The 14396-nt window shown below is 31.3% G+C and overlaps 1 protein-coding gene across 4 annotated transcripts in view; it reads left to right on the top strand.

Annotated features, from left to right (window-relative positions):
- Positions 1-14396, top strand: part of LOC126833203 (atrial natriuretic peptide receptor 1) — a 150655-nt gene that overhangs the window by 30043 nt on the left and 106216 nt on the right. Inside the window, exon 2 of one of the 4 annotated variants that reach the window (XM_050564375.1) lies at positions 9492-9927. The exons of the other annotated variants lie outside the window; for them this stretch is intronic. Within the exon in view, the coding sequence (XP_050420332.1) occupies positions 9627-9927 (301 nt within the window). The 5' untranslated portion in view covers positions 9492-9626. The remainder of the gene's footprint in view (positions 1-9491; positions 9928-14396) is intronic. 4 annotated transcript variants of the gene reach the window in all.

The following is a 14396-nucleotide window of genomic DNA, read 5'->3' as shown; positions in this document are numbered from 1 at the left end:
ATCCCCGGGTTATAATACTTTAGCCCGGAAATCTTATCTTACACCCCAAAGTACGTTTAATTAATATCATTGGTGATCTATGACAATGCGCTATGGGTTTTACACAGTGGATTATGCCCATCCCTTTTAATCTTATTAAACGTTTGGTGTGAACTGTGCCAAAATGTAAAGGTTCATCATACTGTGCTATGAGCTTATGTGCATTAAACACATGATGATATGAGAAAACATGACTGTCTGTGCCTATATGGTTTTTATCACTCAAACCATTATGCGATATGGATCGACTGTCTGGACATTATGTTAACCATAAACGGTATTGTATACATAATAAGTCGTTGCTCATAACAAAGTATAAACTTTATCTGAAATTTAATCTAATGCCGATCACTCGGAAACCGTAAAAAAATGCACATATTTTACACTGTGCGTATAATATAAAATAGGTACAAAAGAAAAAGCAGCTACATGCTATTATCACATTTGCTTGTCTGTTGTTGAAGTTGATTTTTTTAAAATTTATTTTCCCTTAAATATACCACACAATACGGGTACTGTATAAAATTAATCAGAGTAATTCGTTTGGAAATTATTTGTAGATAGTGTTCAGACAAAAGCGAAAACGGAATACATTCAAAGGCAGACATATGAACAACTCATGTCCGTCCGGTTTAAATCTCCAAAAAGATACTTCCCCCTCGTTTGGCGAATTAATATTTCCAAATAACACATCTCTGGATATTTAACTAGATATTCAAGGTATATTACTGTGTTTGTGTCCTACAATGTTCCCCACCGGTGGTTGACATTAATTTTTTAACATAGGTACAAGATACACATTTAATGGGATCTTCATTTTTGTACAACTATAATATATTTTTATTATTGCTTTTTTAGCTGTTATAAAAAGTTATTTTGCATTATACAATTTTATTACTTTATATAACTGTACATTTTAACACTTCTTAGTATGATAATCGTGGCTCCTAAAACTACATACTTTACTTTATTTAACTATAATATAAAAATAAAAGGAACCAGTTTTTAATATACATTTTTTTTTTTGAAGTACTTAAGATAAAATTGTATTTACTTATTTACTATAAAAATTATTTCAAAATTAATTCCAACATAATTGACGGTTACCATAGTTTTACTTGTTTTTTCTGCACATCTTAGACTTAACGCAGCTGCTGACAGTTGAGTAATATCATGTCCGTACTTCCTATCAAAACTTTATTGTCGCAGAGCAGTTCAAGGGTTTCTCTAGACAGACCGTCTACTTATCCCTTTTGTCTCCACTAAATATATCAACTTCCTAATTCCCAAAGTTTTTCTCGCAATGGCCACCGCAAAGCGGAGACTTATCTTTTTGTTTGTAATTAATTATTTCCTTTTATTCATGGCTTAGATCTCGGTTTTGATTTTCTATTTGTTTCTCTAGTATTGTTACAGCTTGATACATATTATATAAAGCTTGTCTATCGTTGTTCGTTTGTGTATTGTGTTTGGGGCCTATTTTTGTTTGTTCGTATAGTAAGTAAACTCGGATAAAAATGATATAAAATCATTAATTTGCAGAATTATTTGCACACATTTAGCCCTTAGCGTTTGACACATTGATCCGTATTGAGATGTGTTTACAATATGATAATTATTTCTTCTTCTTAATACGAGGATTTGAAAATATACTTTTTTATGTACTACTTTAAATGGCATACAGCATGACTAGTTGCCACTAACCGTAGATATTATGATTGAATGCTTGAACATACTTTTTTTTTTGTTTGTTGCCCACACCCATGGCTTCATTATACATCACTCGGTCCACTGACAACTCGTTAATAACATAGTAATTCCAAGAAGATTACATTTCTCAAGTGCCGGCCGAACATCTGGTATTCATAAATCACACACCTTTCCCTTTTATCTTTTGTCGACGCATCCCTCGTCCCAAAAATGGCTTGACTTTCCATTACCTTTCGGCGTGACTTGTGTAATATGTTTTGAGATAAAACAAAAGTAACTTAAATACTTATCAAATGTATTGTGATATTATCTCTTTCGAAATGATAACTTGCTTGCATTACCCACTCCAACGCGCTTTGTAAAACACAAATTCAAATCTCTAATTCAAAACTCTATTCAAAATTTGCAAAGCCGTTATTATTTTAATATTTTAGCTTAGATGTGGAGCAGACGAGGGGTTTTTAATTAAAATTATGGTTTCAATTTTCGTTTTTTTATTCGATAACCATTAATAATTAATTACGCTATAAAAAAAGAACTTTAAAAAAATTAAATTATAACAATACGTAAATTAATTTTATTACACATTGGCAATTCTTTGTCGCTGCTCAATTAACTTTTTTTCATTTTTTATGGAACAGACTTAATTAGTTTAATACAATTGTTTCAACCTATGTCGCTAATACAAATGACAAAATCACACAATAGATTTATTATAAAGAAGAATTTGCATTCATACCTAACTGATATAGCAATTATTGTAAGAACAATTATTGTCTTTTGATTGTTTATTTTTAATCGTACACATATGTTATATGTTTCTTGATTTTAAGGGTGGAGGAACGACTATTTATCAGTTACTAAATGCCACTATATAAATCATACAGTATACAGTATATTAGTTTGAAAGTCATTGTCTTGACGTTAATATTAATCGAGTATGGATAGTAAGAAAAAACAAATTGTTTTTTTAACAATCAAGTATTGTATTAAGACTATTTTTTTCTTGTAAAATATTATTATTCTTAACTTATGATAATATATCATATCCTTAACCAAAATTAATTTGTAAAATTAATAAAATTGTATTGTAAAATAAGTAAAAAATGTGCAATTTTCATAAATCCTTCAACAAAGTGAATTTAAAATATAATAATACCTGTAATAATAGATTTTTAATTAATCCGTTTATAAAATTAACAATGACTTATATTTTTTAAATCAATAAATATTTTATTGCACGGATATTTCATAAAGATTTAATTAAATCATGCACAATTTTTTTCATTTACTTGCGTTAGCATAAAATATAATTTATATTGGTGGCATGCGATTTAACTAAAATACTTATTGTTTATATTAAATCTATTACCGGTATAATATTATTATGTTAACTTATAAGTTGACCTATACGTGTATGCATTGGATAGTATATAATTACTTTTTCTCCGAAATCAGGAAGGCAACTCCATTCGTAGGTTAGGTTCTCAATTAAAATCAGCACATTCGATTCTCTCACAGAACGGTCTTGTATACACCTATACCTACGTTCGGCAGCCGTTTCCGTTTAATTATAATTTGTTCAAAGGGTATAAATAACAGTGCGGAATACAAACGAAAAGGGCACATAGCCAAGACAAACATACACCGACACCTGGGTACGGGTCATTTTTTTGAAAATAACTACTGCCGTCAAAAATCGTTTTAAAAGCTAAGTTTCTTAAGTAAAAAAAATGAACTACTGTCATTAAGCGACGGTCGTATTTGGACAAAAACCAAGCGTCGATGGCGGTAGGCATGTATTTTTGATAGTTGTCTCTGAATCATTTATATATATGTGTGTGTGTATTCATAAGTAAGTACACATTATAGTAACACTATAATATGCTAACAGTAGGTTTCACCAACATTTGTTAAGAATTTAACTTATTGTTAGTTATATTTAACAACTAGTAAATGAAAATTGAGTTTCATCGAGATTTTTTAGCCTTAACCCATTGTTAAAACGAGTGTTAAATTAATCTTGTTAAAAAATTAATCAGCATGTTAAAATGTATTGTAGTACCTATAATATTTATATTATTATAGTTCAGAAATTGTTTTATAATTTTTGTTCACTGAATATACTAGTAATATATAAAAATGAATTACACATTTAATTAGGAACTTCTTTATATTGAGTATTTAACAATAGAAAAGTTATTTCGATAACCCTTTATTAGGTAAGCAGGAGTTATTTTATGTAGGTAGTTTGGGTACAAAGGAATGACACAGACTTGCATTATTGGTTCAAATATCATAATTTATTGTATTTTGTAATTTAGATAATATTATTATGTCTTGCCTGTCCTGAGTATTACACTGGAAATCACTACCTACCTTTTTTCTTAGGCCTTCAAAATAGAAAAAAATATTTTAATGACCTCGATGACAAACTATTTTTAGAAAAAAATAGACTATTTAAACAATGTGTTAAAAAATGTTACATAAATTATTTATATAAACCGAAACGTTAAAAGTAAATAAAATAATAACAAACTGACAAATTAAATATCACAATCACTTATCAGTATTCACATATCATAATAACCAATGAGAACGTTGGAATCGAGGTAACCGCTTTGGTAACCCAACTTACGTTAAGTTAAGTTAATAAATAGAATTGAACAACACTAATGTTATGGTGAAACTTATTTCATTTAACCAGATGTTAAATTTAAATGAATTGTTAACTAACTTGTGTTAAGAGTGTATTTAACAATAGTTGGTGAAACCGGCTGTAAGTATAATATACACCATCATGATGTTATTGTGAGTTACTCGACTATTGCCAATGACTAATGCAATTATTCTCAATTTGTTTTTTAGCCGGTTATTTTAAATTGTATACAATTTTGTCTTGCCAACTTTGTCTTGTATAGCTTCAGATGTTCTATTTTATGTTGTTTAGTGTCATACATTGCACGGTAAAAAAGGCGTGTGTTCATGTGTCTACATCAATTACTTGAATTTGTACATACTTTGCGTATGTGTCATTTAGCATGCAGTCGAAGGCAGATTTTTACCAGGTAATTAATTTGTGATGTCAAGAAAGAGGTCTTGTACGTTCCTGTCGTCGCCTCTTTAATCTTTTAAAATGGTTAAAGTCTTAGCAGAGTAGTATATTCGTTAAAGAGATTTCCATATAGTACTGTACAGTAAACGGCTAATGCTCGTTATAATATTGTCTTTAAAAATATTTTCCGGATTTTTTTTCTTACTAATTTCGGCAACACCTTAATTACCAGCTACTGTTTTAATCCCGCCGGTACCGCATTTGCGGTCGAATTTAAATATTATAATTATAAACCTTAGAAGAGCTGTTTGCCGAAGGTGCCGTTTGTACCTTATTTCAAAATGCGGTCTTGATTGCTGAGGTTTATTACAAATATCAGCCACGTCAACGACACTAAGTAACCAACCCAACGTGGTGGGGTTTTATTTGATAAAAACCTAGTTTATAAAACCATCACTATAATGTATAGTAATTACATTCAAAAGGTTGACAACCTTTTCGTTGAAACGCTTAGGTATTTAAGTACAGCTCTGTTGGAATGGAAATATTTCAAAATTAAAAATTATTTAAGTATAATTTGCTGGTGAAATAGGAAGTTGTTTATGTTTCGCGCCTAACAGATTTATGGAATATTATTATACAACAATAGGTTGCATATTATTATGTATTATATTGTGGAATATATTTTGTAAAACGGTTTTAATCTGGCCGGATTTCGGAGGGTCAGAAGCCAGTGTAAACACGATATTCTCTTATTGTCTAAAACGTTTCTCGGTCGATGCAACGTTTTATTATTAGTATTATGTATTTGCGTGCATTGTAGTAACACACGCACAATAATATTATGCAAAGGAATAAACCCATTTCGGCGGCTAAGTCGGATTTGTTGTTGGCATACAACATTTTACACGCCTTGTCTTATACTTGAGCATGTTAACATGGATATTATGTTATTGCGCTAGATACAAGTACTTTTATGTCGCCATTTTCTCGCTTTGCATTTTTTCTTTCACGTGATAAGAGATAAGATATTATAAATAAGTGATAATGTTCAAATGATAAGAGAGAAGTGAAATAAGATGAATTATAAGAGATAAGTAATAATAGAGATAAAATACCCACGATTCAATGTTTTTCCTTGGAGCGGATAAAATAACCAGATTCTTCTTTTTAAGAACCTCCAACTTTTTTGACTCTTCAACGAACGCGGATTTTATTTTCAACAGAGTGCTATAAACGAAAATATGGACATTTTATTTTTTTAAAAAATCATTCTTCAACCCAATAACTGACCGAACTCGCCATTTTCATGACGTTACGCTTTCACTTTTACTTGATAAGAGATAACATATGTGTGATAAGAGATTAGAGACTAGTAATAATAGACAAATGATAAGAGATAACATGTCCACGATTCAATGTTTGTTTAGGTGTTTATTTTCTAACTTGTAAATATGTAGTTGTTTGTGATGTTCGTAAAACTGCCAATTCCGCCGACGGCGATTGAGTCGTATCTTAATGTAGAATATTGAAATTTCGAATAGCTGTGTTATTTATTAGTCAAGGACCGGCTCTAATCAAGGACACATAATTGATGTGTACCAGCAGGTACACGCTGTACCCGTATCGCAAAGCATCCGCATTAATTAAAATAATAATTGCTCCACGGTAGACCATAATAAACAAATATACCTCGTTATAATATTATTTGGACGATTAGCATGTTTAGTAGTAAGCAATCTCCAAACGGTGAATCAGTTTGTTTTAATCAGTGACCGGTGCTGCGCTGACCGAATTGAGTTATTGTTATCAAATTATCAGTAATCGAAAAACGGCTGCTCCTAGAACAATAGGTAAATTATGCAAGCCGCTGTGTTTGATACAAGATTTTATCTCAGTCTTATTCAGTACCCCGCTGTGGTAGCTAATTACATGGCCACTGCAGTTCTATGACATTCATTTTGTTAAAAAAAAAAAAATGTCATATCTTTAATGAAGTCATCATCGTGGTCGTTAGCCGAATAACAAACATAATTTTCTTTGAAACCACTTTTTTTAGCAAAAACAACCCCCCTTTGGAACTTCACCACCCTTAATTAGCACGGGTGGCCAATACAAGACAATATTGCGTTAGAGCCGGGGTAAAGTGCTTTTCCTTGTTCATCAGCAGCTACTGAAACGTTTGGCGCTTCTCTAATTGTTATATTTTTGTTTAATTTGGGCGAATAGAATCAAAGCACTCGATAAAGCGGCATTAATATAGTAGGACCACTTGTTGATTGCAAATTCAAAGTAGCCAGTAGTAAAAAGATACTCAGTTGAAAGTCATCAATTATTATTTTGTACCCAATAAATACACAGTGATTCGATTAAAACTGTACATTACCATTTACTTTACCTAATTTTTATTTCAAATAATTTTGTTCGACTTAGTCGATTTTCTGAACTGATTTTCTTAGTAGCTCAGCTGTTTTTTTTTAACGAGGAGAAAATGGAAAGTGTTAATAGTTAATAAATGTACATAGCTATGAAAGGGTAATTTCATCGACCCTTTTGCTATGAAATGTCCGTCGAATGTATTGTTCATCAGATAAGAAAATACTTTCTCTTGCTCCAGTTAAGGTTACTGAAAAAAAAAATGTTAACATATGATTTTTTATATGGAAAAGAAAAACTACATAAAGATATTATACGTTTAACCAGTTTTTAAAATATTCACTGCTTAATGTGTTTATTTTTTTTTTCATGTAGTTATTGGTTTAAATTACAATATATTTAATGTATAAATTACAAATACAAATATGTAATTTTATAATGTTTTCCTATTTTTTTGTACGATTCTTATTATTTGACATTCTATTTTTTTTTTGTATATTTGTATTTTGCAGTTAATTTAATTAGGTCTACATTTTAACTAATTTGTCTAATTACCAGGATGAGTAAGTATATAAACTAACCTTTTTTAGATGTATCCGTATTTAGTTAAAACACTCCTTTGATCTTGTATTTTATCAATACACATTCACCCATATCGTGCGCTTGGATCTTTCCTTTAATGCGTTAGATCATTAATTATCATTCAATTATCAACATAGTCTGTTCAAGTTCAACCGTCTGTGCTCTAGTTTGTCCTAAAACCCTAAACTACCCTCAGTTTGTCAAAGTTAAATAATTATTTAAAAATGAATGACTGGCTACACGTACACAACAACAGCTGTTGGCACATGGAAATAAAATAACACAAGTCGAACATGTATGAAATGCTAATATAGCCTAGCCACTAGTTGGAAATACAATTTATCTATGTATATAAGTCGGCTAGATCATCTCGAAGCACTCTGGAGAGAAGTTTTCGTTTTCACAACAACACTATAAATGACTAAGACATAGCATGGTCGTTTACGGTTTCTCAAACGATCATTGCTCAAAGGCGTCGAGTTTGTTGCGTTTTTTTATTACATTTTATTTTTTTTAAATAATAATAACAATATTACAGGACGACACCGGGATAAAAATCGTCAACCATCATTTCGCCTTATCCGCATCACCTTATTGTTGTGTGTAGGATGTACATAATATATTTTGTTCCTTACTTGTGTCACTATAAGGCTTGTTTGGTCCCTCGTCGACGTTGACATGAGTATTTCATTTATCGGCTACGCATTATTAACCTTCTTGTATAGGTACATATACCCACCTAACAGCCATAGGCTGATTTATTTCCTGAGTTTAGGTCACCGGACTAAGACAAAGTGTGAAGGACGTGATGATTTGTTTTGGCAGACACAAGGGAGAGCCTTGTGTGTTTTGAAAAACATATTATGTGTTGTATACTATACTACTGTTGTCCATGACAAACGACTACATCATACACATTTCTTCCATTTCAGAAATTCTCATACCAATCCCAACATTGCTTACACCGTGAAAACTGAAAAAAAATCTAAATATATATATATATATATATATATATATATATATATATACTGAAATAGTTAACCCCTTATTTTTTTAAAAATATGACTCAAAAACTATAAAGAAAATAGCTTTATATAAATATACATATATATATATATATATATGAAAATCCGTCGAATAGATAAGCCTAAAAATGACTTCTGCGAAAGTAACTTTTTATCAAATTTTCGCCATAACTTGGAGAAAAAGACAATTATATAATAAACTAGATTGTTAACTAGGGATAAGAATGGAAGTCGTCGTCCGCCATTTTTGTGGGATTTATGCGTATATAAAATAATATATATATATAATATATGTATTCTGTGTTTCAACTTAACTTATAATTATTGTTATAAATATAATATTTTTATTTGATAATGTTCTAATCCCCACAAAGATGGCAGCAAACGGTAACTTCAGTTATCTCTATTGGCGGCATGTACACTTAGCAATCAACTTTATTATATATATATATATACATCTTTGGAGAAAAATAACTTTAAAACCTTAACAATATTTCACCTTTAAGTTATTTGGTTTGTTTAAAACAGCTACTAGAACATATTTTGCCGACCAAATACGTTACAGAAATAAATATTAACGACACGCGGCCAAAACCATTTCGAAAATCGACAACAACGAAAACAATAATATTATTATGTACTCGGGACGACGATTATAATTATTCCGGTCGACTAACAACGCACGTATTGTTTGTTTTGTTTAGACGCGGACGACCCGCGGGACCGGAATGGTTCTCAGAATGTACGCGACCAACGGCCACTGCCCGTTGGCTCTGTCGGCCGTCGTGTACGGATCGGACATCAGCCACTGACGGCGCGACCGCAACCGGCGGACAACGATGGGCCCGTGGCAATGGCTGACCACCGTGTTGTTGGTGGCCGGCGGATTGACGGCGGCTGCGGCCGCGGCGGCGGTACCGGGCGAGGTCCGGTTCGCGGTCATAGCGCCGGCCAAGGCGTACAAGAACGATAACCAGGAGACGTTGGGCGCCATTCTGCCGTCAGTGGACCTGGCCACGCAGGCCATCGCCCAGCCCAACGGCAAGCTGCCCAACTGGAAGATACACATCGAGTACAGGAACGGCAATTGTTCGTCCACCGACGGCCCGTTGGCGGCGTTCGAACTGCACACCAGGAGCGGTAAGGTTATTTAAAATAAAATTAAAAAAAAACAGTACAGTGGGATATTATGGGGATAGATCCCTCCCCTTGAATATAATATGAACATGTATAAGTTTTATCGTTGGAGGGCCATTCTAAAAGATTGTTCGAAACGTAACGCTGGATGTCACTCTCTGACGTCACATTCGGCGGCGGCGGAGGAAGGAGACGGGAGATAAAAATAGAGTTAATGTTATAGAAAAAAATAATAGGTTACAGAAAGGAGATTAGAGATAAAAATAGAGTTAATGTATTAGAGAAAATAGATTAGAAAAAAGAGATTAGAGAAAAGGGATAAAAATAGAGACAATAGATTAGGGATACTAGATTAGAGATAATATATTAGAGATAATAGATTAAAGATAAGAGTTAAATTATTAGAGATAAGAGATAAGAAAAGTACCAAAAAGTTTCAGGGTCTTATACTTACTTAAATATAAAGACATATGAAGGGCACAGGGGAAGAACGGTAATAATCCATTTATGAAAAAAAATGTTTCAATATATGCCATTAATTTTTTTTATTTATGTTAATAGATTGTCAATAAATACATTTTTTATTAGAATAGCACTTAATGTGATTTGTTTTGTTCTTATGTAAGAGAGAGAGGATTTCACTAACTTTGTTTTTGCTATACTCTAAAATTTTCATAAATGGACTAAGACTATGAATACGCTTATAGTGTGGATACTCGTTAGTTTATATTGGGAAATACGGAAAACTTAACTACCAAAAAAAAAGGTCAAGGGAGAGAGAGGATCTATTCCCCATATTCTCCCCCTCTCCCCATAAATACATCACAGGGAAGGGTGTGAGCTACTGCAAATCAAAAATAACATGTCGCATAATTTAATAACACATATTTATTACATAATCGTATCAAATTGAAAACATTTAATCGGTCTAAGTAATTATTAAAATATAGGTAAACTTACATACTTTACTGTCCTGCAATCTAGTATCACTAATATCTTATCTCTAATATACTATCTCTATTAATTCACCTCCATACTCTTCCTTCATAAAACATATCCATGTCAAAAATAAATAATAATAATACCTTCTCAGCTGAACCGTAAAATTTGTTTGACGTTAACGTTTCCTTATTAGTTATTAAGTTGGTCTAATTTGAAATTAAAAAAAGTCTTTCGCGACGTCCCAGTGGTTGTTGAAAAGTTTTCCAGTGGACCGCGGTATTAATTAATAAACCTTAGATTTTTTCATAAATGATATAAGACGAAATGAAAAAAGTTTTCGAAAAAGCCTAGCGATTTGTGGCACCGAGCAAAGTCGAAACTAAATATTTAGTTTGAAAGGTAAATACACGTCGGCGGATAGCATTAAACTCCTCCCCCCTCCCTGTTGACAGTATTATCATATATTATTATTTCAGGTGGCTTAATAATAATAGTAACGCTGAATAGCCGAAGTTTAATATAGTATAGTCAAAGCTCTACTCATCATGTGTCATTGTGGATTTACAATGACACATTGTATACGTACACATTGTACATTGTATACGTAATATAAAAAAAATAAATGATTAATAAAATTGATATTCGACGAGTCCTATTAACAAAAAAAAATAAAATAGAAGTAGACAACGACAGCCGGGCAGGGATATGCAAATTCTTATTGGAATTGTATTTTGTTCACAACTCATTAAGTTTTTTGAGTGATGTTTCTATCACAATTTGCTAACGATACTTAGGTGACATAGATGGGGGGGGGGGGTGATTTTTACACGGCTCATAAGATAAGTACACCGGAGATTCCCAAGCGGGTTATGACTAACCGCATAGATGTGTGTTAATTATTATTATGTGAAAAATGACCCTATAATATATTATGTTTTTTTTAACTACTATTGTTCATGTAAACGGTCAAGTAAAAAACACTTAAGGCGCCACAACACCGGCGTTCGAGGTGTTAACGGTCTTGACAAAGTAATGCTGTGCTGTATATACAACAATGTGTTTTTTATAAGTGGTTAATGTTCGTGTCCACATGCCCAAGTCATTCAACGCGGATGTGACCACAAATAAATTTTTTTTTTTTTCACTTAAACAGACGGTTTCCATTCCGACCGTATGTCGCATTTGCGTGCTCAGTCTTTAATACCGTTAACGTTTCCACCGACATTTGATTAGTGTATTTATATTAATTTGTAATAGTTGTCCAAGTATGTTCTATAGAGTATCATCTGTGTATATTAATCTGAGTAGGTATGTTCTTATTTCTATCCACGATATCCGTCAGCCGTTTTCTTCTATTCGCATGAATTTCAAATACTTTATAATAATTATCGCATAAACTGAAAATGTAGTGAGCAATTTCAGAAGTTTGAGTTAATGTAAAAAAAATGTTTTTTGCTGTTTAACCGACCATCAATCTTGATCAACACCAGTTTTTCATCGTTATACGCATTTGTCAAACTTTTTATCAAACTTAGTTTTGACATATATTATGTTCAATGCACACATGCTGTGTTTACTATACCATTATAAACTAAATGTGTAACATATCAGTATAAATTATAGTTCAACATGGTAGGAAACTATTGCCATATATATATATGTATATTATAATATGCTCAATTTTCATAACACAAAATTCGTGGTGACGTTTTACACATTATTTTTAGAAATTATTATACTATTTATATTTGGGTTTTCTTTATAAAAAAAAAAATGCACGCGTTTTTTAATTTTAATAGAACTTTCATTTTATATATAATATAATCATAATATGGCTTGACGTAAAATGTCATTATAGTTCAATGATTCTTATTGAGAATTAAGAAAATTTACTTTTATGAAGAATGACAAAATCGTTTAAATGTATAAAATTTCATATAATTAGTATTAAAGAAAATAATAACTAGGTTAGTTTTTTTTTATTAAAAACTTTGTCTTTTATGTTAAAAAGGTTTTATGAAGTCCTTTGCAAACATTTACTTTTAAATTAAAAGGTACAGCTCCGGTGAGGGACATTTCGTTAGTAAAAGGACATTTTTTTTTTAAATCTATACATTAATATAATTATGATAAAAAGGAATTGTATCTCATTAGTGTAGTTCATAAACGTTTTAAAACGCAAATAAAATAAAACTTCTGTGACTAATTTGGAGCAAACAACGTTGTTTAAAAACTTTAGAATTGCCTAAGTTTTTGTATTTATTTTCTATTACTAGGGTAATTATCATTATGTTATAGGATGAACTTTTTAAAACAAATTATTTTTGCTTTCAAGTATGCCTTTTTTCAACTTTATCTGATCTTAGTGTCGTTTTTGTTGTATATTTTAAACGATTTTTTCTAAGTATAAAACACAGTATTTATGATAGTGTACTGTTCCTTAATAAACTTATTGTCCGTTTCAAAACTATACTTCTTCTTGTAATCATTACCTTTTGTTTTATCTTCCCGGGAAGAAGAACAAGTGACGAAATCAAATGCTGTTTATTAAGTTTGGGTTTGTCTGAATGAAAAAAAAAGTAGATGTGCAAGAGTTGTATTAATAATTTGGTAACAATAAATTATTATAAAGTGATAAAATCACATTCGAATAAACGCTTCGACGCGGATCAGATGATGGTAAAAGTGGAAAAATCGATAAAAGCATTGTACTTAATGACAATAATTTAATTAAAAATGTAGTTTTAGTATTGGGGTAGATACGATTAGGGTTGATCCAAACAATCTGTGTTAATGTATTGCCACAGTTACTCATATATAGTAATTACAATATTATAATAACACTATTTTTCAAATACCCGTTGACTGTTCACTCACACAACGTGGGCTCGTCCGAGGGGGTTGCTGCACAGGGTTCCAATGCCAAACCGATTAACTGCACTTTTTTCAAATTGCGAATAATAAGCATGGCTGGATTACAATAAAGTGTATAATTTTCAGTGGCCAAGATAAATTACTCCATAGTTGTATTTTAACATGAATAAAATTTATCGCTGGGGGTCATTCTAAAAGTTTGTCTGAAACATAACACTGGATTTCACACTCGGCGGCGGAGGGTGAAATCTGGAGATTAGAGATAATGGATTATAGAAAAGAGATTAGGGATAAAAATAGAGTTAACGTATTAAAGGAAAGAGATTAGATATAAAAAAAGATAATGAATTAGAGATAATATATTAGAGATAATAGATTAGAAAAAAGAGATAAGAGATAAAAATACATTTAAGATAAGAGTTAAATTATTAGAGATAAGAGACATTTAAATTCTAATCTATTATCTTTAATTCATTATCTCTATTATATTTCTTATTTCAATATCTTATCTCTAATCTCCGCAGCCGCTGAGTGTGACATCCGGCGTTAACTTTTGGACAATTTTTTGTACTTGATTTCCAGCCTTATAACATATATATGTTAATAAAGATAATGGATTAGAGAGAATAGATTAAAGAAAATACATTAGAGATAAT

The sequence above is a fragment of the Adelges cooleyi genome, unplaced genomic scaffold (assembly GCF_023614345.1).
Source record: "Adelges cooleyi isolate 19-005CV unplaced genomic scaffold, UGA_ACOO_1.1 ACOO_flye_CR_arks_rails_tigmint_CR_PRNA_2, whole genome shotgun sequence".
NCBI classification, from domain to species: Eukaryota; Metazoa; Arthropoda; class Insecta; order Hemiptera; family Adelgidae; genus Adelges; species Adelges cooleyi.
Note: the sequence above shows the minus strand (reverse complement) of the source record. Positions and strands in the feature narration are given on the sequence as shown.